Source organism: Plecotus auritus, assembly GCF_963455305.1.
Source record: "Plecotus auritus genome assembly, chromosome: 7".
NCBI lineage: Eukaryota > Metazoa > Chordata > Mammalia > Chiroptera > Vespertilionidae > Plecotus > Plecotus auritus.
Window position 1 is genome coordinate 59,446,780 of NC_137774.1, and position 25,363 is coordinate 59,472,142.

Here is a 25,363-nt window from a genome sequence, read left to right on the forward strand (position 1 = left end):
GTGCGTGTCACACAGAGAACCGGACTTGGTTTAATTAAGTTCAGGGTCTTGGGATGAAGAGGTTCTCCGGGCAGCGTTGCCTTCACAGTGATGCGTACAAGGACGGGGGTGGGGGAATTAGAGTCAGAGGAGCAGGAGATGTGAGGGTGAAACAAGAGGCCAGGTAGACTCAAGGAAGAGGCCACAGCCAAGGAATGCAAGCAGCCCCCAGAAGCCAGAAAAGCACATCCCGGGGCGCTGCAGGGGCGGCCCGAGGACCCCAGGCCAGCTGTGGGACTGGGTCTGGCTTCTGGTCCCTAGAGCTGGAAGTGAATACCTCTGTGTTGCTGTGAGCCACTAAGTGTGTGGTCCCGGCCAGGCAATGCTAGGAAACTCACCCAGTCTCATTGGGGTCAGGGCAGCACTGCCAGCACCAGTCCCTGTCGGGGGACTGGGATCCTGTATTTCTGCTGTCTGACGTGGGATCCCACTCGGTCCATGAACACCTATTGAGCAGCAACTGTGTCCAGGCAGAATCCAGGCTGGGGAATGCAGGAGCCGAGGCAGGCCTGCTCCCCGGCTCAAGCTCAGTGGGCAGGAGACTGTGTACAGCAAGACCATCCGATGCTCCCACACCCTGGCAGCCAGGAAGCCTCTTCCAGGGGGTGGCATTGGGTTGAGATGAAGGATAAAAGGGACACAGCTGTGGGAAGATCTAGGGAGGAGCGTGTATTGCGTGTGCGTTTTGGCGGAAGAAACAACCATGAAGAGAGGGAAGAGTTTGAATTGTTCGAAAAGCCTAGGAAACGAGTGGGAGAGGAGAGGAGATCGCTGACCAGACCTTCCTGGGCCTTGAAGGCCTGGTGCGCAGACGAGATTTCATTCTAAAAGTAACAAAGATGCCATTCGGGTTTAAAACAAGGGAGTGTGGTAAGCCTGCCTGGCTGTGGCTTGTGAAGTGATGGCTTCAGCAGTTTTATGGAGCTTGGCGTTTGGAGGGGGCGGGCCAGAGGCACAGAGTGGCAGTAGAGCAACCAATGAGAGCCTACTGCAGCCAGCCGGGGAGGGGGGGCTGTGTGGACACGGAGGGATGTGGGTGGGGTCAGTGGAGGAAGTGGGTGGAGTCTTATGCTGGGGCCTCGCTGCTGGAGAGACTGGGTCACTTACTGACCATGGAAGAGTGAGGACCCGTTTGGGGTTGGATCTCCTTCTTACTGTGGCCAAATGCAACATAAACAAAGTAATGCCCCTCATTGGAAAGTTTTAGCCAAACTGTGGGGGCCACCGCCGGGGGAGGTGGTGTGCGCACAGTGGCTAAGTGCTCAGCGGGTCCTCAGGAGGTGCTGCTCTGAGGGCTTCCCTCGCAGCCCATCTGAGTTCCAGGCCATAGGCTCCTGCAGGCAGCACCCCCAGGCACACAGGCAGTGACTAGAGCAGAGCGGAAACACCCAGCGGCTTTATTAGCCACCCTCCCACCCGCCGCAGGGAAGTGCAATGTGATTGGAGTAGGTCCCTCAGAGCATCATGCCAGCACCTGGACCGGCACCTGCCCTCCTGCCGTGGAGAAAGCTACAGTTCTTCCTTCGCTCCTGGCTTCTTCTCTTGTCTTGGTGGTTCCTTTGGCTTAGCTACCAACCCCTCCTCCCCCTCCTCCCCTTTCTCCCTCACCTCCCCTTCCTTTTCCTCCTCCCTCTCCTTCTCCTCCTCAGTTGTTTCCTTCTGCCCAGCTGGCTCTTCCAACTTGGTCACACTCTCCAGCTTAGGCAACGTCTGTTCAGGAAACTCTTCCTTAGCTAATACCTCCTCTTCTATCGCCTCACTTTGCTCAACAGACGTTAGCTATCAGAGAAAAGGAGGGAGGGGAGGAAGGAGGAGATAAAGAAATAAAGAGGCAAAATGTAGGTGATAATTGTGATGGTAACTGCCAACCCCCCTTTTTCTGGAATCATCCAAAGAACGTCACCTGGAGAACCTAGTGGGCACGAGGCACCTTGGCTTGGCTGGGGGAGTGGCTTGGCTGGGGGAGTGGCTTGGCTGGGGGAGTGCCCACGTGTGGCTTGGCCCCTGGGGAGCCATCCTTCCTCCATGCTAAGTCCCTGGGTGTGGCTGCCCCTTGCTGAGCTCCGGGACTGAGCCTGTGTCCCAGGCCTGGCAAATAGGACCTCACCGAGGACATCTGCTGAGACTATTAAGAAGTAGGGGCTTGCTAAGCAGGGAGGGTATTGGTTTAGTGCCGCGGGGCAATCTCTGGCCCTCCAGGTGGAAGCAACTGCTTGGAGATGAATTCAGCATCGAAGAAAGAGGTGGGAGACACAAGACAAGTGTGAGTGTCTGATGTGCCAGGTCTGTTGCTCTGCCAGGTGTGGGGCATAAACCCCTCCTCTGTGGTTTAGGCCAGTGGTCGGCAAACTCATTAGTCAACAGAGCCAAATATCAACTACAACGATTGAAATTTCTTTGAGAGCCAAATTTTTTAAACTTAAACTTCTTCTAACGCCACTTCTTCAAAATAGACTCACCCAGGCAGTGGTATTTTGTGGAAGAGCCACACTCAAGGGTCCAAAGAGCCGCATGTGGCTTACAAGCCGCAGTTTGCCGACCACGGGTTTAAGCCAAAGAGTAGTGTTTCTGACATTGTGACGGGAAGGGCCCTAACTAATTTACATGGCACCTTCCAGAGGGCCTCACAAGCATGAGTAGAGTGAGGGGTGGGGACTGGTGTCCCACTGCTCAGGAGAATGATGTCATCAGAGCGCAGGATCCCGCTGCGACACCTGGTTATCTGCAGGGACAGGAGGCTTGGGGCGCAGCCTGGGGAGCCCTGTGTGACCTCAGAGCCTCTCCCCCCGACCCAGGTCTCTAAGTCTGCCATCTGCTTCCTCGGCTATGTGCCCTGACTGTTTACCCTCTATCCCAGGGGGCACATGGTCATGGGGCTCGGGCCACACACTTCCCTAGCCCATTGAGCTCCTGTTCTATGAGACATAAGAATCCGGGATGCTGTTCACCTTACCTCATCTCCCTCCTCAGTCCTGGCCTGGATCTGACTTTCCAGGAAGTCAGAAAATCCCTTCACGGTGTGTTCTCCCATGTACAGTACTGCCTGGGGAGAAAGTGGACAGTCAGCACAGCCTTGCCTGCAGGAGACGGGATCGCTGCATGGACGAATGGGTGGAATTCCCAACTGCCTGCGTGCAATGGGCAGGCTCCTTGGCCGCTGAGCCCCATTACCAAGGCTCCAAGTAACAATAAAAACCCCTCAGAGGGCGGGCAGGGCCACCTGCAGCACTCCGAATCCGGCCTCCTCGCTCAACGCTGTGTTCTAGCTGCTCGCTCTCTGACTCCCTTCCTTGCCTGCAGCATGCAGGCCACAGCGCCTGCCTGGGGCTGCGAGAGAATTGAATGGGCTCCTGCATGGGAGTGTTGAGGGCATGCCTACTAGCGGTGAGCATGCTCCGCTTTTGCTATTACTGTTATTGCTACAAGAAGAGGAAGAATAGTTACTAGTTTACAAAACCTCCCGCACATGCTGCTGCTCAGCATCGCCACTTCCCTTCCTCTTGCACCTTTAATAAGAGGGAGCTGCTCACCGCCCACTGGTCGGCTAAACAATTGTCAGCTACCGGGGTCTGCGAGAGAGCAGCCTGGGATCCAGCTCACTCCTCACGACTCGCCCACGCATCTGCTGCACCAGTAGGAGGGCACACCCTTCATGGCTGTGGCCACCCTTATGCTTCCCACCCTCATTCATGGCTCCTCCTAATCTGATTACCCCTTACTCTTCCTCAAGACCCCGTGTCTGCTTAACGACTCCCAGCCACCTCTGTCCTCCCGAATCTGGCCTCTCCAATCCCTATGGTAGTGGAGATGGGCCCAGGTCATGACCTCCCCCACCACGCTCAGTCACGCTTTTCTGGGAGCGGACACCTTGACTGTTATTCTTTGATTGACATCTGCCCCACTGGGCCAAGCAGCATGGAGCGTGCGTTCCTTCAACAGGGATGTCATTCGCTGACTATAATACCAAAGTGTCAAAGACGGGGATTGTTTCTCACCATGCATTCTCTTCTTCCAGCAACCGCACCCCCACATTCACCTGGCAATTCCCCCCAGAGTCTGGGTGCCATAGGGAACCATGGAGCCCGGGCCTGCCCTATCCAAACCCCCATGTCCTCTTGGCCACAGTGCCTGGGTCAGGGGTAAGCTGCAGCCTTAAGCTGGGCCAATGAAAGTGAGTCACAGGGCTACTGTGGAAGCAAGTGGAAAACGCTCTGAGCAGGAGAGCATGCTATGCCTAGAGCCGAGCGTGAGGCTGGCTTGGCAGCAGGCAGAGCTGGAATAGGAGAAACTGCATCATGAGAATAACATGCCGGTTCCCAGTTCTGAGACCCCAGAGCCCTCACTTGCTGTGAGTTGGCGGGGAAGAGCCTGAAGAAGGGGTGCCGGTCCAGGTGCACCAGCTGAATGTCGTTGGAGGTGACGTCGATCATGGCGATGGTGACTGTGGAGTGGTTTCGGTACTTCATGCCCAACTCCTCCAACACAGGGAGCAGCCCTCTGCTCTGGTTGCACCAAGGCGCGTCTGCAAGGCAAGGGTTGTGCTGAGGCCACAGCACCCGCCTCAAAGCTCCCGGTTACGCTGGCCCGGGTCCTAGCAAGGCTCGCGGCTTTGAAACCGCGCCCCCTCTTTATTTCAATAGCATGTAGGTCATTTACATCCCAAGCATGCCACCTGGTCACAAGTAAACACCTGCCCTTCCACCCGATGGCGCACTTCCCATGCTGGGAGGGTTCCTTTGCTCTTTGTGGCCTTTAGCACAGTTTTCCACCCCAGTTGAAGAAAACCAAGAAAAATATTTACGCTAGATGATGCCTCATGCTCTGCCAGAGAGTGTGTATGTGCGTGCCTGTGTCTGTTCCCCTGTGTGTGTGTGTGCATGTGTGTGTGCATTCCTGCCTGTGTGTGCATGTGCGTGCCTGTGTGTGTGTGCGTGCGTGCCTGAGTGCGTGCCTGCCTGTGTGTGTGTGTGTGTGTGCGTGCATGTGTGTGTGAGCTCAGGAGTTGTCCCAGCCCTGGGTCACGTGGTCAATTAACCAGAGGAAGTGCAAGTCACAGGCAGGCTGCTCTGACATGTGACCATAGTGCCACCTGCCTCCTGGCCCGGGAGGAGACGGCCAGGAAGTGAGCAGGAGGTGGTGGTCAGTACATCTGCCCCCTAAGAGGGACCACCGGGCTTCCTCAAAGGGCAGTTCATGGAGCTTTGAGTCTGGCCCAGGCACCTCGTCCTTGGGAGGGAAATCGGGGACCGGCTTCAGAACGGAGAGGTGATCCAACCTCACCTTCTCTCCTTCCATTAAAGTTCTTTTCTCCGCGTGAGGAGTGGCCTCAAGGGCCCAGACACTGCATTTGGCCGATCATCCCTCCATTTATAAGCCAGACGCCTCCAAGACTGCCTGCTCTCAGCAGCACCCTGCCCTCCTCACTCCTCAGGAGCCCTGGCCCTGCGTGGAGCAGAAAGGAGCATAATGGCCACGTCCCAGGGGACTGTCTAGCAGCCCTGCTTCTGAGAAAATGAGGCTGCTTTTGCCTGTTGGCAGAACCAATGGGCATCCTCAGGACTCCAGGCGCCCGGCAAGTACAGCAAGGCCGCCGCCTCTCATTCACGGGCAGCAGAAACGTGTATCCCGCCTCGCGGGCCGTGAGCACCCACCTGCGGATGAGAGGCCACTCCAGTCAGAGCTAAAGGCCTTGGTGATGCCATCCAGCCATGGCTCACCCTCCAGGGAGTGATGCACTAGAGCTCACTTTGAACTTCTGCCTGCAACTTCCTGTGGACCTGGGGGCGTACCTGACCTCTCTGAGGCCGGCTTCCCTGGTTTGGATCATGGATGGATCCACCCAACCTTCCTAAGACGCTTGTTCTGAGGAGGGAATGACAAGTGTGGAAATAGCAAGCTCATGCCTGGCTTGTTGTACGGCAGCGGTTCTCAACCTGTGGGTCGTGACCCCTTTGGGGGTCGAACAACCCTTTCACAGAGGTCACCTAAGACATCCTGCATATCAGATATTTACATTACAATTCATAACAGTAGCAAAATTACAGTTATGAAATAGCAACGAAAATAGTTTTATGGTTGGGGATCACCACAACATGAGGAACTGTATTAAAGGGTCGCAGCATTAGGAAGGTTGAGAACCACTATTGTACGGGCTCAATCAGTGAAGCTCCGTCGGTTACATACGCAGATGTATGAGTACCTTCACTGTCACCCTTCTCTATGTCTCTGGCGGGGAGAAGGTCCCCAGCCTTGGATGTCACGTGAAAATGAGAAAAGTGAGGAAAGGGCCTTGTCCGTAGATGAGCCTGGGAACTAAGGGATGATAACAGCAACAAGAGCTGTCACGTATCTGGGCTTACAATGCCAGACACACTGCTCAGTGCTTTCCATGTATCATTTGGGTTCCCAGATTGGGCACACCGCTCAGGGAGTTAAATACAACCACTCAATCAGTGACACAAACCAGAACCGCCGCTCCGCGCGGCAGTGACAGCATAGGCACTGGAATCAGGCCCAGGTTCAACCCCAGTTCCATTACTTACTTGCTGCCTGCAAAGTGGGAGCAATGATAGCAGCTCCTTTCAAAAGCATGCTGTGAAGATTAAATGAAAGCATGCTCAGCAGGGCTGGGGTGCTGCCGCATTCAATCACGTCAGCCATCAGCGCTATCCAAATTAAAAGCCACAGGTCTGGCTATGTGGCTCAGTGGTTGAGCATTGACCCATGCACCAGGAAGTCGAGGTTCAATTCCTGGTCAGGGCACATGCCCGGGTTGTAGGCTCGATCCCCAGTACGGGGCATGCAGGAGACAGCTGATGGATGATTCTCTCTCATCATTGATGTTTCTATCTCTCTTTCCTTCTCCTTTCCTCTCTGAAGTCAATAAAAACATATGTTAAAAAAACAAAAGCCACAGGCCTGGAGTATGTGGACAGCATTTCACACATTCCAAGAATTTAATTTGGGGGCACAGTTGCCTTGTTAGCTGATAGCATCTTGATCCAAACTCTTTGGGTGTCTGAAGACCACCTTGGATGGCAATGAGATAGATCTGGGAGATTTGGGTGCCCGAGAATTGAGGAATAACACTTGAAAAGTAACGTCTGGGCCAACACCTCCCGCAGCCTCTGCAGAGGTACTTACAGAACATCACAAAGACGTCCCTTTCCTTGTCGAAGACCACAGGATTGAAGTTCTTCCCAACGAGCTGCTTCACCAGCCCCTGGTCCCAGTGTGGTGGGATCTCTTCACTGGGTCGATGTTTCTAGGAAGCACTTTGAGAGGTCAGTGGTCTCCAGAGAAGGGTCGGCAATCCCTCCTTCTTTCCCCCCCTCACCCCGCTCCCCGCCCTCCTGCCCTGCCTGCAAACCATGGAACATGAGCTCTTGTTCTTACAAGACCCTTGGGAAAGCGTGTGTGAGGCTGAGGTCCATCATGAGCTTGATGTCAGGCTGGATTGTCCAGGGCAAATGGGGGTCAGAGGGCTGAGGAGGAGGCCAGGCTCCAAACGGTTCGAGAAGCAATTTGTTCAAACACCAAATCATTTTTCCCATTAGAAATAATGTAAGTGTAATTCATCCTTTCCAGACCCCCCAAATGACACCCTGTTTTAACCTTTCTTATACATAGTGCATGTCTAATGTGCTGTTTAATCTATAAACAAACACTTCTTTCTTTACATGTATTGAACCGCCCCCTCCCAGCCTTAAAGGGGTCACATTCTGCACTAGTTTGGGGGTGTCTCTCGGGTCAGCATGTGGCATCTTCGCTTGTTCACAGATCACTGCCTCTGAAATGCTGTCAGGGGCTCACTGCTCTCCCTTTATCCAAATCAACAGCAGTGTTTCTACCTCCTCAGCTGCCTGGGCCATTGCTTCTTTCACACACTTAGCAACATCAGCACTCTTGATGCCTCTTTATGTTTTAAAATTATGCTAATGGTTGAAGTTTGGTTCAACAACAGAGACATTTTTTCTGTGAACAATTTGGAATTGTTCAAGATGGGAGACTCGAGAAACGAGGTTTGACTGTATATGATTCTTAGAAACCTTAGCTGAGAGCTAGCTTCATGTCTTCAATATCTTGAGTTTGTTCCCCCCAAGAAATATTAGCTGTCCCCCATTATACCGAGAGTCAAAGCCAACATAATTTACATGACCCATTCATCACACCCAGTCTGCCAGCTCCCCAAGCTCACCACCCTCGTCTATGCTTTTGTCAGACGTATTGGTCTTCCATTTCCCAGAGGGCTAGCCTTCCTCCGGCCTCAGGCCTTCGCTTTGCTGTTCACCTGGAGAGCCTCCCCGAGGCTTCACCCCTCTGCTCCCCTCTCTCACTGGGGAACTCAGATTTACCCTTCAGAATGACACTGCGGGGCCGTACCCTGACTCTCGCAAGACCAGCTCAGCGCCTGCACCACACGCTCTCACAACACTTGGTGCTGTTCCTTGTATCACTTATTCAACTTGATTCCTTATGTTTCTTTTTCTGGTATTTGATTAATGTATCTCTACCACACAGGACAGAGTATTACAAGTCATTTCTTCCTTCACCATTGAGAGTCCACTGCTGGGTAAATAGTAGGACCTCAATGAATAGTTTGTGAGTGAAGGAAGGAAAGAACAGCCCAGCTCTTGCTTCTCTTTGGAGGAAGTGGTGTCAATCTCAGCACATACATGTTTGTCTGCAAACATTGCTTTCTGAACACGTCTTGAATCCACACCCTCCTCTTTGTCTGCACTGCTACCACCCGAGTCCAGGTAGCCTTCATCTCCCACCTAAATCCCTTTCACAGCCTAGTGCCTCGTGCATCTCCTCCTCACCCTCTCCACACCTTTATTCTCCCAGCAGCAGTTCAGACTTCCCACTGCTCTTAGGATATCAGATCCCTCAATGCTTACAAGTCCTTGCCATCTGGCCTTTGCCCAGCTCAACAGCCCACCCTCATCCCCACTCTAGCTTGTAGAAAGGACTTGAAGATTCTTCCCAAAAGAGCGTAAATGGTGTGAAAGGACTGGGTATGGGAGATGTGACATGGTAACAATGATGGAGAATTAATAATGGACCACACTGGGCAGATCTCATAAGTCACATGAAAGAAGTTTCTTTCTAGTCCAACGGCACAAGAGGACCTGTTGGCCCTTGACAGGGAGATGGGCACCTCTGAGACGTAACCAGAGGGCAGAGAGAGAGAGAGCATGGCAGAGCTCCAAGTAGGCTTGTAGACATGGTGATGGAAAGCGAGGGGCCTCCCTAAAGCCTTCTATTTTCTTAATGATCTGAGTAGAGTGCTCAGTTAAGACTGAATGTGGAAAGAGGCATGAGGAGGCATAGGGCCCGAGATTGAGAGAATGAACCAAGAGGAAGTCACACCGAGCTGTCCAGGACAGCTCTCAGCCTGTGGGAGGCTTGGCTTGTGATTCCATGGGCCAGCCTGCCTCACAGTGATGCTCATTTCTCCAGTGCTGGCCCGGAAGCAGCAAGGAACTCGAGTGGCTACAGCCAAGGTTGTGGTTTTGCCTGGTAAATGCTATAGGTGGAGAAGAGGTGGAAAGTGGGAGGGATCAAGGAGTGAAGAGAATCGTCATCAGAGTGAAGCGCCGTGGAGTCCAGGTCCACAAAGAAGGGCACTAAAGAGCTGTGCAGGGGGAGCAGGCGCTGGAGACCCTGTGGGCACTGGAGAAAGGAGCCAGGAGGACGGGAAGCTGGCACTCAGCTTCCAGAGGGAATGCCTCCTCCCGAGCGTGGCCGTAGAGCACGTGGCTTCCACGGCAGGACACACCAGCTATGGGAGAAGAGGAGAGGGTTTTGGACATTGGCATCCCTGGAAATGATGAGAGTCAGGGTGGAGGGCAAGTCTGCAATGAAGAGCAAAAGCCCCTGAGGGTGGAAGGGGGATGATCAGAGAACAGCAGCAACTAGAGGCAGGAGCAGATCAGTCCACAGTCATGGGTCTGGAGGCCCTGGGGGAGCGTGTCTTAAAAGCAGGAGGAGGAGACGTGGTGACCCAGCAGAGGCACGGAGGACACCAGCCTCAGACTTGGCCCAGGATGATGTGCATAAGAGAATAGCTTTTACTTGAGGGCTGCAGGGGAAGTGTCATCTGTGGGGACATAGAAGGCCACGGACAGAAGCCTCAGAGCAAAGGTCACCGTACACGCTGGTGTGCCTAGAAAGTTGCTCCAGAATACGTTTAAAGAATGCCACCAATGCTCTCAAAAGTGTCCCCATTTAGAAAATAAAACTATGGCCACCTAATTCCGCAGGCAGCTGGAGGTGGAGCAGGCGCTAAGGAGGCAGCTGGAGAGGCCGTGCTGCAGGAGGGGATGCACCATCCTTGGGCAGCCTCTCCCGCCTTTTAGCAAAATAGCCTCCTTTCCGGCCTCCAATCAAGATCCCGAGCCTGTGAGGCTGAACCCTGAGTACTTACTGCAATCGAGCCCCTCTCCATCCCCAAACAAGCCCTTACCCTTAGGCCAAGTGTGGGGAAGCACGGGAGGGACTTGGCTGGAATGTCTGTAAGGAGGATTCTCTGAAAGGTCCGGGGCCTCTGAGGGGACCTTGCCGAAGGCAGCAGCCCCTACCTTCACTTTTCCAAACAAGTCCGATCCCTGGGGTATTTTGCTAGAATCTCTATGTTTAGTCTTAAAGACCTGACCTTGGCATGTACTTTTTCAAGGATGCTTTCCCTGCTGATTGTATCTAGAGGCTAATTTGAGTTCAAGCTGTCGTTGCAATAAAAGCCAATGAGGCAGGCAAACAGGACTGCTTTTATGACTAAAGTAAGAGTCCCTTAGCCCTCTCTTACACAGAAAACTGTGTCGAAGTAATCTGTTCATCCGTCACTCAGGGTCTCCCGGGAAGCCCCGGCAGGCAAGGAAACCTCTTACATCAGAATCCGAAAGGAGGTGTCAGCCCTGGGGGTGCCTACAATTCAATCGGTAATCTTGCAAAGGAAATACCTTTACTTTAAGTATAAAGAATTAATAGTGGAACTATAGGGTCAGGACAGATCAAAAGTTGGATCGATCAGAGGTGGGATATGGGGATATTTTCCCACATTGAAGCCTGAGACTCACCTTTCTTCTCCATCTTCATTCAGATGACTGAGCCAGCAGAATTAGATAAAAAAAAAAAAAAAAAAAAAAAAAAAGAGTGACTTTGAGATTCTGGATAAACCTTCTTTAAGAACAAACTTACCTTGGCACTTCTATTCAGGTAGCTGCGCCCAAATTTCTTGAGGTTTTGGGAGGTTATGCTCTCAAAAGGCATTTTGTACCTCGCATCAGAACTTAAGTTTAGGATTTGGACAGATGGGATATTGACCTCTGTGATCCGGAAGTATTCAAAGATACGTCCATTTCTGGGTTCGTCTGCATCCACCAGGATGAAGAGGATCTGTCAAATGGAAAGGATGTGAGAGACAGGAGAGGCAGTTAGGGAAGGGGGTCCCTGGAGAGGAACGAATAGTGATGAGAGGGGACCACTCCAGGCTGCCAGATTGTCTATAAGACTGTTACATGATAAGGGGAAAGGGAGAGGGGGCACCGGGTTGGCTTTGAAACCATGAAACTGACACCATGCAGGAAACAGGGGCAAGTGGCCAATTAGGAAACACACAGGGGACAGAAGGAAGGTCCAATTAGAACGTGGGATGAACTGACAAAGAAGCTGCGAGCATTTATCAACCCGCAGACAGAGACTCACTGGACTATGCTTGATCCATTTGAGAGAGAGCGAGAGGATTTCCCCATTTGGGGGTCCCTCCCCAGGGGCGTTTGTATATGCTTGCAATAAACTTCCACACTTTTGCTTAAAATCTTTCAGTCCGAGAATGTATTCTTTACACTTAGTGAGACAAGAACCCACAATGAGCGAGTCCCAGCTTGCCATTTGGGGTATCATAATCCAGCCACACCTGTGTCCGTGGGTATTGGAGGTCATGAAGCGGGGAAGGAACTGAGTCCCTTACGGAGGGAGAGAAACTGGGGGCAGCAGAGGGAGGGCACAAACGCAGGGTCCACAGCGCCCGGAGGCTCCCTTCCACCAGGCAAGGCCAGCCGGCACCCCCATCCACACATGTAGGACGTCAGGCGGTCCTGAGCTTTTATCCCAGGTCCTTGAGCAAAACAGTAACTTCCCTTCTCTGTGCCTCGGTTTTGTTGTCTGTAAAGTGGTGATTTCAGAGCTCGCACCTTATACGGTTGCTATGAGAACTAAACAGGACAATGTATGTAAACACTGTGTTCAGTGACTGGGAGGGAGAAAATGCTCAACACGTGTCAATGCGTCAGTATTCTAAATTCTTTCATAGCAAGGAAATACGTGATGTCACTCATTCGTTCAACAACATCCATGGAGCTCATGTTGTGGAGAAGCAGACAGCAAATGAGGAAACAAACTGCCAAATCCAGAGGGAGAGCAAGCAGACTGTGGTCAGTGCAGTTACCTCACACACTGCCAAGCACCACACTGTGTAAACCAGGAATGCGTTCACCAGCAGCGTTGCTGTGACTGGAGCATCATCTGGGCGACTAATGGGTGGAATGGAGCATGAACCACTAAATAGGTTTGGGGCTTGGACACTTCACTCTGTGTTTATTTGGAGTTACAAAGTTTTTCATTGTTTTGTTTAAATTTCAGTCATTTTCTTCAAAAGAAAAAAAAAATGCCTCTTGTAAAAATAAAGAGAAAAGGGAAGTAAATCGCGCCCTCGTCCAGGTGGTGTAACTGCAGGAGGACAGGCATGGTGCTTCAGAAAAACAGATTGGTTTCTAACGACGAGAATGGCCATAATAATAATAAGCACCATTCATTGAGCATTTGCCCATTACTTTACATAAAGCATCTCTAATTCTTACCACAAAGCTCCCTTTTACACTTGAGGTGACTGAGGCTGGGAGGTTAAGGAACTCACCCACGACAAAACCCACTTGTAACAGGAGAAGTTGAACCTCGGTGTGTGCAATGCCTGAGCCTAGAAACATAATCACTTGCCAGGCGCTCTGTGCTGCTTCACACTGCCAGCTTCCCAATGGACACACTCTCAGAGGAAAAGCAGTGGAGCCGTCTGTCCCACAGCAGACTCAGCGAAGGTGAGAGAAGAAGGAGCATAGGTTTGGCAGGAAAGGAAGAGGCACATGGAGGCTCAGGGACACAGAGGAATCAGTCCTGAGAGGGAACTTCATAGCACTGCAGGCCTACCTCAAGAAACAAGGAAAATCTCAAGTAAACAATCTAACTCTACACCTAAAAGAACCAGAGAAAGAACTATAGGAAAAGCCACGCATAAGAAGAAGGAAGGAAATAAAGATCAGAGCAGAAATAAATGATATAGAGACTAAAAATAAACACTAATTTGAAAGAATATATGCACCCCTGTGTTCATTGCATTGGGACATTTATACAATGGACTACTACTTGGCTGTATAAAAGAAGGAAATCTTACCCTTTGCAATAGCATGGATGCACCTAGAGAGCATTATGCAAGTGAAATAAGCGTCAGAGAAAGACAAGTACCACATGACCTCACTCATATGCGGAATCTAATGAACAAACTGAACTAACAAGCAAAATAGAGAGAGGCTCATAGAGAGAGAGAAGGCAGACAGCTCTGGTGGAGTGTGTGTGGTCTGGGGAGGTTGGAGAGGGGTGGGGAGGGATTGAGTAAAAAAAGAGAGAAAACTCATGGACATGGACAGTAGTGTGGTGATTGGAGAGGTGGGGTGGGTGGAGGTGGAATAGGGCATAAAGGAGATAAAAGGCAATGGAAAAAAATAAAATGAAAACAAATTTTTTTAAAGAAAAGAAAGAGCAAAGAAACAACTGACATCACATAAATACAAAGGACTGTAAAAAAATATTGCAATCAACTATATGCCAACAAATGGGACAACTAGGATGAAATGGACAAATTCATACAAACATACAATCTTCCAAAACTCAGTCAAGAATATCAGAAAACTTGAATAGACCAATAACAACTAATGATATTTAAGCAGTAAAAAAAATAAAAAAAGCAACTCCCAGCAAACAAACAAAAGTCCTGGACCAGACGGCTTCACAGATGAATTTTACCAAACATTCAAAGACAAACTAACACCTATCCTCCTCAAACTATTCCAAAGAAATTAGAGGAGGGTCCTGGCCAACATGGCTTAGTGGTCAGAGAGTCAGGCCCAAAGGGTCTCAGGTTCAATTCCTAGTCAAAAGCATTTAGCTGGGTGTGGGTTCAAGTGCGTGCATGTGGGAAACAACGAATCGATGTCTTTGTCTCACATCAATGTCCTCTCTCTCTCTCTTCTCTCCCTCTATTCCACTCTTTCTAAAAATCAATGAAAATAAAATAGCCTTGGGTGAGGATTAACTAATAAATAAATAAGTAAAAGAAAGAAAGAAAGAAAGAAAGAAAGAAAGAAGGAAGGAAGGAAGGAAGGAAGGAAGGAAGGAAGGAAGGAAGGAGGGAAGGAAGGAAGGAAGATGACTTCCACGCTATATTTATAAGGCCAGCATTATCCTAATTCCAAGACCAAATAAAAACACTACAGAGAAAGAAAATTACAGGCCACTATACCTGATGAACATAGATGCTAAAGTCCTCAACAAAATATTAGTAAACAGGATCCAGAAAAATATTAAAAGATCATACACCATGATCAAGTGGGATTTATTCTAGGGATGCAAAGCTATTCTAATATTCTGAATTCAATAAATGTGATACATCACATAAACAACATGAAAGATGAAAATCATATGATTATATCAATAGATGCAGAAAAAGCATTCAATAAAATACAGCACCCATTTATGATTAAAAACTCGCACCAAAGTGAGAATAAAGAGACAATACTTCAACATAAAGACCATATATGAAAAACCTACAGCCAACATCATAGTCAATGGGCAAAAATGAAAAGGGTTTCCCTTAAGATCAGGAACAACACAACAATGTCTGCTTTCACCACTGTTATTCAGCATAGTACTGGAAGTCCTAGCTACAGCAATCAGACAAGAAGAAGAAATAAAAGGCATCCAAATTAGAAAGGAAAAAGTAAAACTGACAATGTTCACAGATGAATGACATTATACATAGAAAACCCTAGAGACTCCTTCTAATAATTGAATTTGGCAAAGTAGCAGGATACAAAATCAATATCCTAAAATCAATTGTATTTCTATACACCAATAATGAAAGAGAAACTAAGAAAATAATCCCATTTACTATTGCAACAACAAAAAAAGGTAACTAGGAATAAATTTAATCAAGTATGTAAATAACCTGGACTTGGAAAAGTATAGAACATTGAAGAAAGAAACTGAGGAATATACAAATAAGTGGAAGCATATACCATGTTCATGGATTGGAATCATTAATATCATTAAAATGTCCATACTACCCAAAGCAATCTATAGAATCAACACAAACCTTATTAAAATACCAATGGCATATTTCACAGATCTAGGACAAATATTCCAAAAATTTATGTGGAACCAAAAAAGACACCGAATAGCTACAACAACCTTGAGAAAGAAGAACAAAGTTGGAGAAATCACAATATCAGATATCAAGTTATACTAAAAACCACCATAATCAAAACAGGCTGGTACTGGCACAAGAACAGGTATATATATAATCAACCCATGCCTCTATGGTCAATTAATATTACATAAAGGGAACAAGAGCATACAATGGAGTAAAGACAGTCTGTTCAATAAATGATGTTGGGAAAATTGGACAGATACATGCAAAAAAAATGAAATTAGATCACCAACTTATACCACACACAAGAATAAACTGCAAATGGAGAAAATCCCAGAAGACATTGGCAGTGAAATCTCAAACATCTCTCGTAGAAATGTTTTTGTTGATATATCTCCTCTGTTGAGGGAAACAAAGGAAAAAATGAACAAATGGGACCACATCAAACTAAAAAGCTTCTTCACAGCAAAAGAAACCATCAACAAAGTGAAAAGAGAACCCACTGTAGGGGAGAACATGTTCACCAATGACATACCTCATAAAGGGTTAATATCAAAAAAATATAAAAACTTACCCAACTCAACACCAGGAAGACAAACAATACCATTAAAAAAATGGGTAAAATAAACACTTCTCCAAAGAGGATATATAGATGGCCAATAAACATGAATAAAATGCTCAGTGTCACTAATCATCAAGAGATGCAAATTAAAGTGACAATGATATATCACTTCACATTTGCCAGACGGCAACCATCAATAAATCAACAAACAACAGTGCTGGCTAGGATATGGAGAAAAGGGAACCCTAATGCACTGTTGATGGGAATGCAGACTGGTATAGAAACAGTACAGAGTTTCTTCAAAAAATTAAAAATGGAACTGCCATTTGACTTAGTGATCCAACTTCTGGGACTATATCCTAAGAATCCTGAAACACCAATCAGAAAAAATGTTTGCACCCCTATGTTCATAGCAGCATTATTTACAATAGCTAAGATCTGGATACAGCCCCAGTGTCCATTGGTAGATGAGTAGATCAAACAATTGTGGTACATTTACACAATGGCATATTACACAGCTTTAAAAAAAAAGGAACCCTTAACTTTTGTGACAGTGTGGATGGACCTGGAGGTTATAATGCTAAGCGAAATAAGACCCCAAATAGCTACAACTATTCGGGGTCAGAGAAAGACAAATACCATATGATCTCACATATATGTGGAATCTAACATAGTAAACTGATGAACAAAAGAGAACCAGAGGCATGAATACATGGAACAAACTGACAGATGTCAAAGGGGAGGGGAGGGGAGGAGAAGGGAGGGGAGAGGGGAGGGGGGAGACAGGGTGAAAGAAGGTGAAGAGAATAGCCAAAGAACATATATGCATACCCCAGGGACACAGGCAACAATGTGGTTACAGCCAGAGGGAGAGGAGGGTGGAATCTAGGGGGAGGAGAGCAACAGGGAGTAAAAAGGGGGGACATTTGTAATGTCAACAATAAGAAAAAAAGATTAAAAATTAAATAGCAAAGAATACACAGGACTGAAATGCAAAACAGTAAATTGGTATATAAATTAATATGCAACTTATTCCTGGCTTCATTTATAATCAGCAAGGCAAGTAAATGGCATCTGGGTCTACATGTCTAGGATCATCATCCAGGAGCCCCCAAGAAAGAATGGTGCCATAGAACCAAGATGGCGATGTAGGTAGACACCAGTACTCACACAACCACATCAAAGTACAACTGAAACACAGAACAACCATCATTCAGAACCACCTGAAAGCTGCCTGAATGGAAATCCTACAACTAGAGAGTAAAGCATAAACTACACTGAGACTGGTAGGAGGGAAGAGGCATAGAATGAGCTGGTCCAAAACCCACATGTGACATTTTTTTAATAGGGAGGGATATCTCCAAGGCCTCCTGTGAGGAGCAAGGGGTCCCACCCCCTTACCAGCCCCCCAGCCCAGGGTTCCAGTGTTGGGAAGAGAAGACCCTGTAACTTCAGGCTGTAAAAACCAGTGGGAATTGTGGCTGAGTGACATGGAGGCTGCTAGAGTCCCAGGTATTCCTCTTAAAGGGCCAGCACATGAACTGACAAGGTCCTGCCTCCTCTGACCTCCAGTGCCAGGTGGCAGCTTTGGGGGAATCCAGGGACATACAGGGAGGAAATGGATGGTCTGCCATTAGGGCAGGAACTTGGGGCGGCTTTCTCCCAGAGAGGGATGCTCACAGGGGTCATTATTCCTGTGCTGATACCTCCCCCATTGCAGAGCTGACTAGCAGCCATGTCTGAGTCTCCATCAGCATGATCCACACTGCTCGCTCCACCCTGGTGATTCCCTGAGATCCTGCCCCATCCAACTTGCAGCCCCATCCAAGTTGTTTGCAGCTCCTTTCCCATATGAATGGCCTGTCCTGGCTCAGGCTTCAGACTTTGCTTAAATCTCTTAAACAAGTAGCAGCTGGAGTCAGCATGCCCCAAACCTATCAATAAGAGGCCCAAGACCCAGCACTAGCACCAGCCTGCCTTGCTTCACAGCTGGGCCTTGTCTGGACATTCTGTGGCCCAATATAAGTAGCAGCCATCTTCAGATCTCTCTGTAGCTCCTGCCCAGGGCCCCAGGCAGTGGCTGACTTTGCACCTCCCAGGAGGCCCCAAAGCCAATGCACCCAGTGGATAACTTCAGACCACACCAGATTACAACTCTACACATCCACAAGGGACACACTTAAGCCCCACTGAAGCAAGTCCTGCCCCATAGGGGTATCTCCTGCACAGCAGCTCTTCACTGTAGTTGCAGCTGGTCCTCACAGCCAATTGGCCTGGAGGCCAATTTCTCCCAGTGACACCAACAGCAATCAAAGCTCAACTACAAGACTGTGCACACAGCTCACACAGGGGCACACCTAGAGTGCCCAGCTCAGGTGACTGGGGAGGCTGATCCACTGGGCCCTACAGGACACCTACTACACAAGGCCACTATGCCAATTCCAGAAGACATAGCAGAAGAAGGAAATGGAGAAGGAGAAGAAGAAAAGAATAAAAAATATGACAAGAAAATGGCAATAAATGCATAGCTATCAAAAATTGAATCTAAAAATCTAATGAATAAAATAAACTAATGAATAAAATAGAATTAGCCCTAGCTGTTTTGGCTCAATGGGTTGAGCATTGGCCTGCAGACTGAAGGATCCTGGGTTTGATTCTGGGGCGGGGGGGGGGGGGGGGGCTTGCAGGAGGCAGCCAATCAATGATTCTCTCTCATCATTGATGTTTCCATCCTCTCTCCCTCTCCCCTCCTCTCTGAAATCAATAAAACTACATTTTGGGGGGGAAATAGAATTAGACGCATGCAAACATGGAACAGACTGACAAATCTCAGAGGGAAGGGGTGGGAGGAGGGGTAGGAAGGGATTAGTAAAAGATTAGATGGGCATATATGCATTACCTGTGGACACAGACAATAGGGTGGTGAAGGCCTGGGGTGGGGTGGGAACCAAGTGGAGGGGGCAATAGGGGGAAAAGAGGAACATCTGTAATACTCTCAACAATAAAGATTTTTTTTTTTTAATTAAAACAAAAGAAAAGAATGGTGCCACACAGACCTTGTTGTGGAACTCCTTCAAGGCCAGTTTGTAATGCTGCATTATTGCACCGAAGGACTTGCAGCTTTTGGAGGCAAAAAGCAGCATGTGATTCCGGATGTGCAGTTCATAAATCAGATCCTTACTCTGTACGACAAGGACACGGGTCATGCCCCGCCCACAGATGCCCAGCTGCCCTTCTCCGGAGAAGCTCCGCTCACTGACCTCAGCGTTGTACTCAATGATGAAGCCTGTGAGGTGCTGTCGTATGACTTGATTGAGGACAAGCTTGTTGGTACTGTCGTTAATAAGCTCCTGGCGGCTCTCGATTCTCCCCTGGGACAAAAGGAAACATTGGCGGCGGCAGCTCCCATGATATAGGCTCTTAATAAACATAAATAGCACATTTTCCGCTTGGACAAAAGGAAGCCCCTGATGACAATGCAATCCAATAATCCAGGCGTGTCAGAAGTAAGGGCAGCTGGGCAATTGGCCTGTGGGCCATGGGTGTGTGGCAGCATGAAAACCTCTGATCCACAAAGGCAAGGAGTGTAGTGGACTGACACCCCAGCTGCCTTGCTCTGAAATCCAGCAGAGTATCAGTGCCGTGCTGAATGGTTCTCACACAGGGCTCCTGACCAATGACTGAATGTGTCAGGGGTATGAAGGTAAACCCATTTCTGGGACATGCAGGGTCCTCTGCTAAGGGACTTTGATAACTTTTCTAAGAACTCCACTGTAGTCAGGGACTCTTCCTCCTTCCCTTCCTCCCTTCCTATCTTCCTTCTCTCCTCCCTTCTGTCATTTTTCCTCCCTTCCCCCTTCCCCCTTCCCTCCTTCCCTCTTTCCTTCCTTCCTTCCTCCCTTTCTCCCTTCCTCCATCCCTTCCTTCCTTCCCTCCTTCCTTTCTCCCTTCCTCCCTTCCTTCCTCCCTTCCTTCCTTCCTTCCTCCCTTCCTCCCTTTCTTCCTTTCTCCCTTTCTCCCTTCCTTCCTCCCTTCCTTCCTCCCTTCTTCCTCCCTTCTTCCTCCCTTCCTTCCTTCCTCCCTTCTTTCCTCCCTCACTTCCTTCCTCCCTTCCTCCCTCCCTTCCTTCCTCCCTTCCTCCCTTCCTTCCTCCCTCCCTCCCTCCCTTCCTCCCTCTCTTTCTTTCTCCCTTCCTTCCTTCCTCCCTTCCTCCCTTCCTCCTTTTCTTCCTTCCTTCCTCCCTTCCTTCCTCCCTTCCTTCCTTCCTTTCTCCCTTCCTTCCTCCCTTCCTTCCTCTCTTCCTTCCTTCCTCCTTGCCTTCCTTCCTTCCTTCCTTCCTCCCTTCCTCCCTTCCTCCCTTCCTCCCTTCCCGCCTCCCTTCCTTCCTTCCTCCTTTCCTTCCTTCCTCCCTCCCTTCCTTCCCCCTTCTTTCCTCCCTCCCTTCCTCCCTCTTCCCTCCCTTCCTCTCTTCTTTCCTCCCTCCTTTCCTTCCTTCCTCCCTACCTCCCTCCCTTCCTTCCTCCCTTCCTCCCTTCCTTCCTCCCTTCCTCCCTCCCTTCCTCCCTCCCTTCCTTCCTTCCTTCTTCCCTTCTTCCTCCATTCCTTCCTTCCTTCCTCCCTTCCTTTCTTCCTCCCTACCTCCCTTCCTTCCTCCCTCCCTTCCTCCCTTCTTCCCTTCCTTCCTCCCTTCTTTCCTCCCTCCTTTCCTTCTTCCCTACCTCCCTTCTTTCCTTCCTCCCTTCTTTCCTTCCTTCCTCCCTTCCTTCCTCCCTTCCTCCCTACCTCCCTTTCTTCCTTCCTCTTCCTTCCTCCCTCCCTTCCTCCCTTTTTTCCTCCCTTCCTCCCTTTTTTCCTCCCTTCTCCCCTTCCTTCCTCCCTCTCTTCCTTCCTCCCTCCCTTTCATCCTCCCTCCCTCCCTTCCTTCCTTCCTTCCTTCCTTCCTTCCTTCCTTCCTTCCTTCCTTCCTTCTTTCCTTTCTTCCTTCGGGTCAGGCCTCCATCAGGTCTTCAGGGTCTCTGTGCCTAATCTATGCATGTTTAATCCTGCTTGATGACTTCTTCTCAGAAGGACCTTGGTCAGAAGAGGGAACACTATAATTCTCTATAGCCCAGGATCAAAGTCTGGATTTGGGGAAGGAGAAAGAATCAGTCATCTCCTAATTTCTCTCCTTTTTTTAATCTCCTTCTCTTCTCTCCACCAATCCCACCCTCTAGTCCATACCTGTTCTCTGGACTCCTGAAAAAATTCCTAATGGTCTTCTAATTTCTCCCCTCACTGCCCTCCAGTCCACCCCACACTTCAGCCACAGTGAGTTATTAGGATGCAAATCTGATTGTGTCATTCTCTTGCTTAAACACTTCATAGACCCTGTTGTCCTCTAGATAAAGTACAGTCTTTTCTGGTCCTAAACCTATTCTAATAGTGCTAACTAGACTCACTGAGATCTCGTGTGGTACCAGCCACCACTCTGAATATGTTAGATGCCCTAACTCATTCAATCCTCAGAACCCCTCCTTGATCTGCACACTGTGATCCTCCTACTTCACCACTGAGGAAATCGAGGCACAGAGCAGTGAAGAGGCTTGTCGAAGGTCTCTAAGCTGGTGAGAGGGGAGTCTAGGTCCAAAGCAGGCAGTCTGATGCCAGGGCCATGGCCTTAACCATTCGATAGGCCAAATCTATCCCAAAGGCACTTTCCAAGCTGGCTACTTGGCTTTGGTTTTTTCATGGGGTTTTTCTGCAGACCTTTTAAATTTTTATGTGGTCCAAATGTAGCAGTATTTATTTTCCTTGTTTCTGGAGTTTCTGTCGTGCTTTATAAAGAACTTTCCCACAAAGCAAACTCCCCTGTGGTATCTCCTAGCCCTTCCATAGTCTCATTGTTATATTTTTAAATCAGGGATCAACCTGAAATTTAGTTTGGTGAAAGGAGTGATATATGAGTTTAGCTTTAGTGTTTTGCTTTCAATGGCTATCCGATTCTCTCAACACTAGTCATTGAATAACATATATTTCCCTATTAACCTAAGAGATCATATAGTAAATCCCCATATGTATTTGGATCTATTTCTGGACACTGTGTTGTCCCATTTGAGAAACACAAATCAAGTTATTTTATTCTCTGAATTAAAGCTTTTCAGTGATTTCCATGGGCTCATAGTCTTCTCCAAAGGTCAATCATCTCTGGGTATGACTCTACCAACCTCCTATGTGGCCTTGGGCAAGTAACCCAACCTCTCTGAGTCACATCTATAAGTAACATGGTTATTGTAAGGATTTGGCTTTGTGTGGAGAGGGAGTAGGCATGTTCCAGGAACCAGACCACAGTGGAACTTGGTGTGAAAACAGAAATGCTTTGTGACTCTAGCTGCCCAATGAAGTAGCCACTATCCACATGAAGCTAGTTGGATTGAGGAACTAACATTTTAATGTAAATAGTCACAAATGGCCAGCAGCTGCCATGCTGGATAGCTCAGATCTAGATCCCAGAGGGGAAGGAGGAAGGTGTAATAGAGGCTAGACTGTGGAAGGCCTTGTGGGTCTCATTAAGGACTTGAGTCTTTTTCCTATAATAATAGAATTAATAATAGGAAACCACTAATGGGCTTTCAGAGAGGAGGAGGGAATGACAATAGATTTGAATTTTTGAAAGGCTGCTCATCAAAGGACAAAAAAGAATGTGGCAGATCAGTTGGATGGATGTTACATTGGGCTGTGGAAAATAATGGTCACTTCATCTAGGAAGGAAGCAGTAGAGAAAAATGGTTAGATGCAAGGGATCTTTGGATTTAAAATCAATAGGGTTGGAGTGAGGAGCTGGTTATGAGGGATGGAGAAGAGGGAGGTGTAGAATGATGCCTGGCTGTCTTGGTTTGCTCAGATGGGTAATGAGAGAGATGGTGGTACCATTTGAGAGAGAAAAAAACCCTGGAAGAGGACTCAGAGGGGAGATTAAGACTTGGCCATGTTCAGACATCTGGTGATGGATGCAAAGGTCTGGAGAAAAGAGGCATCTGGCTGGAGTATGGAGGCTTGTAAGCCACTGGGTGTCTGAATAGTAACTGCTGATAGAGGTAGATGAGGGTGGGTGGACCAGAAGGAAACACAAGGCAGAAGACTGGGACTTAATAATACTTACTTGTTGAAGAAAGGAGGATGAGCTTATAGGAGGAGGGCTACAAAAGCCAGAAAAATGTCAGAAAACTGATTTTGCAAAAGCCAACTTGTCAATGACACTTAGCTCATAAGTGGCAGAACCAGAATTGGTACCCAAAACCCATACATACATGCACAGTCCCCTATTTTGGACTAGAGACCCCTCAATAGCAATGGGCTCAAAGATCTACCTTTTTGAACACCAGGACACTGTCAAGGGTGACGTGAAAACGCCCAATGGCATTACTAATCGACATCACTCCAAACGTCAGCTCTGGGAAGTCTTTGATCACATCATAGAACAACTCTGCTACTTCTTCTTCTAAATCCTGTTTGGGGAAGGATGTATGGTAAGGTTTTGGTAGAAATGCAAGATGCTGGCTCATTTAAGGTCAAGGTAGAAGTGGTGACCAGTTTGTCTCCTTACCTTTCCAACTTTTGAGGTTTTGCTGAGTCACCTCAATCCCATTTTATGGATGTTTCATACCCAGAATACTTTTATGGCCATGACTAAGGCCAGAATAAGCAAATTCACAGAGATGAGTGGAGAGAACTGATAGTGTAGACCTTCCCCACATATTAGAGGGCTTGGGACTTTGTAACATTTATTCCTGAATTGCTTTCAGAAGAGGCAATTGATTGGCCACATGTAGTATCAAATGCAAATTTGGTATCAAGATATGGCTGTATCTTCAGCTTCATTTTTTAGCTTAAAAATTTGGGGCCAAGAACACTGTCAAAAAGTGGGATGGGCGAGAGAGTAACTTCTCCCAGGGGTAGACTCAATGACAGGATTTGGAGGAGGGGAGGAGTCAGAAGGGGAGGAGTCATTCAAGTTACAGGAAATGAGTTAAGATGTAAAGAAACCCATTCTCCAAATGGGGAAACAATTTGAAAATTATTGGTTATTCAATGCTATTCTAAATAGACCCCCAAATGGTCAATTATACTATCAAATCAACTCAATCTCCTCTCTCCACTCCTGTCCACCTCTCTCATCAGCTTTGCCTACCCCGTTCAGCTTTCTTTTTTTCTCTCTTCATCTTAATCCTGCAGTTCCCCCAGAAAACCAGTTCATTGGAAAATGAAGAATAGGAATTAACCCAAGGAATTAACCTCTCCTCTCCCCCATCCCTGGCCCCCCACCCCCCACCCCCCACCCCCCACCCCCCAGGCACGGGACTCCTCACCCATTGAAAAGCCACCCCACCTCTTGAACTCAGTACCTGGAAGAAGCCAATGATCACCAAGGGCCTGGCTTTCACAAACTCTGCCACCTGGTGGATGTCAGTGAACAAAAACACTTTCTCGCTAATTTGTCTTCTCAACCAAACGACCAAGGCAGCAGACTCAACCACTCCTGGAGAGAGACAGTTAAGTGGGTCCCACAGTTTCCCGTGAACTGTGTAGCAAGCCTGTCCTTCCCAAGTTGAAGGTATAGAAGCTTCTTATCTTGGGCTCCCACCCCTGAAGGCCAAGGTCAGCTTTCCTGCTCCTCTCCACCCGCCCCCCCCCCCACCCACCCCAAGCCTCAAGGCATGAACAGTAACCAGCAGGTAAACCTGATTGAGCACTTACCAAGGACCTGAGGTTTCTCATACATCACATCCCACAGCAACCCTGCCCTGAGGGACAGATATGGTTACTCTCCCTTTTTCTACAGATGAGGAAATTAAAGTTGAACTTGGCCACCCCACTAGTGAACATGGGGATCACACTGAGGAGGAAGCAAGCCTTCTTTTCTTATTCACCCTCCAAAGTGACCATAAGGTAGATTCTTTAAATATACATAAATAAACTATAAATCAAAAGACCAGCTGGCCTGTGACCTTGGGAAAATTCTATCATATCCGTGTGTCTCCAATTGCTCAGCCAAGACACAAATGTGTATAAGGTTGTTATGGATCCTGACTTCCATTCTCAGCTGTTGTGTGGGTGGGGGCAAGCACACAAAGATCTTCACTTTTAAAATTGTAAGGTAGATACCATGTCTGGGAAGACGTGATGGCTTGCCAGAATGTTCACAGGCTACAGATGGACATGTTTTTGCTGGGATCATCTATTTCACATTATGGTAGATAATGAAAAATGTGTTATATCAAAGCCTTCTACAGAGCAGCTTTGTAAAT

At 48.3% G+C, this 25,363-nt stretch overlaps 1 protein-coding gene across 1 annotated transcript in view; it reads right to left on the reverse strand.

Moving 5' to 3' along the window:
• Nucleotides 1–1,548: 1,548 nt before the first annotated feature.
• The window catches only part of PDILT (protein disulfide isomerase like, testis expressed), a gene marked incomplete at both ends in the record, with an annotated part of 35,688 nt that continues 11,873 nt past the window's right edge, over nt 1,549–25,363 (reverse strand). The window contains 9 exons of the mRNA XM_080677413.1: nt 1,549–1,607; nt 1,668–1,818; nt 2,993–3,082; nt 4,383–4,561; nt 7,183–7,303; nt 11,239–11,436; nt 19,136–19,450; nt 23,426–23,563; nt 24,461–24,594. Coding sequence (XP_080533539.1) covers nt 1,549–1,607; nt 1,668–1,818; nt 2,993–3,082; nt 4,383–4,561; nt 7,183–7,303; nt 11,239–11,436; nt 19,136–19,450; nt 23,426–23,563; nt 24,461–24,594 — 1,385 coding nt within the window. The remainder of the gene's footprint in view (nt 1,608–1,667; nt 1,819–2,992; nt 3,083–4,382; nt 4,562–7,182; nt 7,304–11,238; nt 11,437–19,135; nt 19,451–23,425; nt 23,564–24,460; nt 24,595–25,363) is intronic.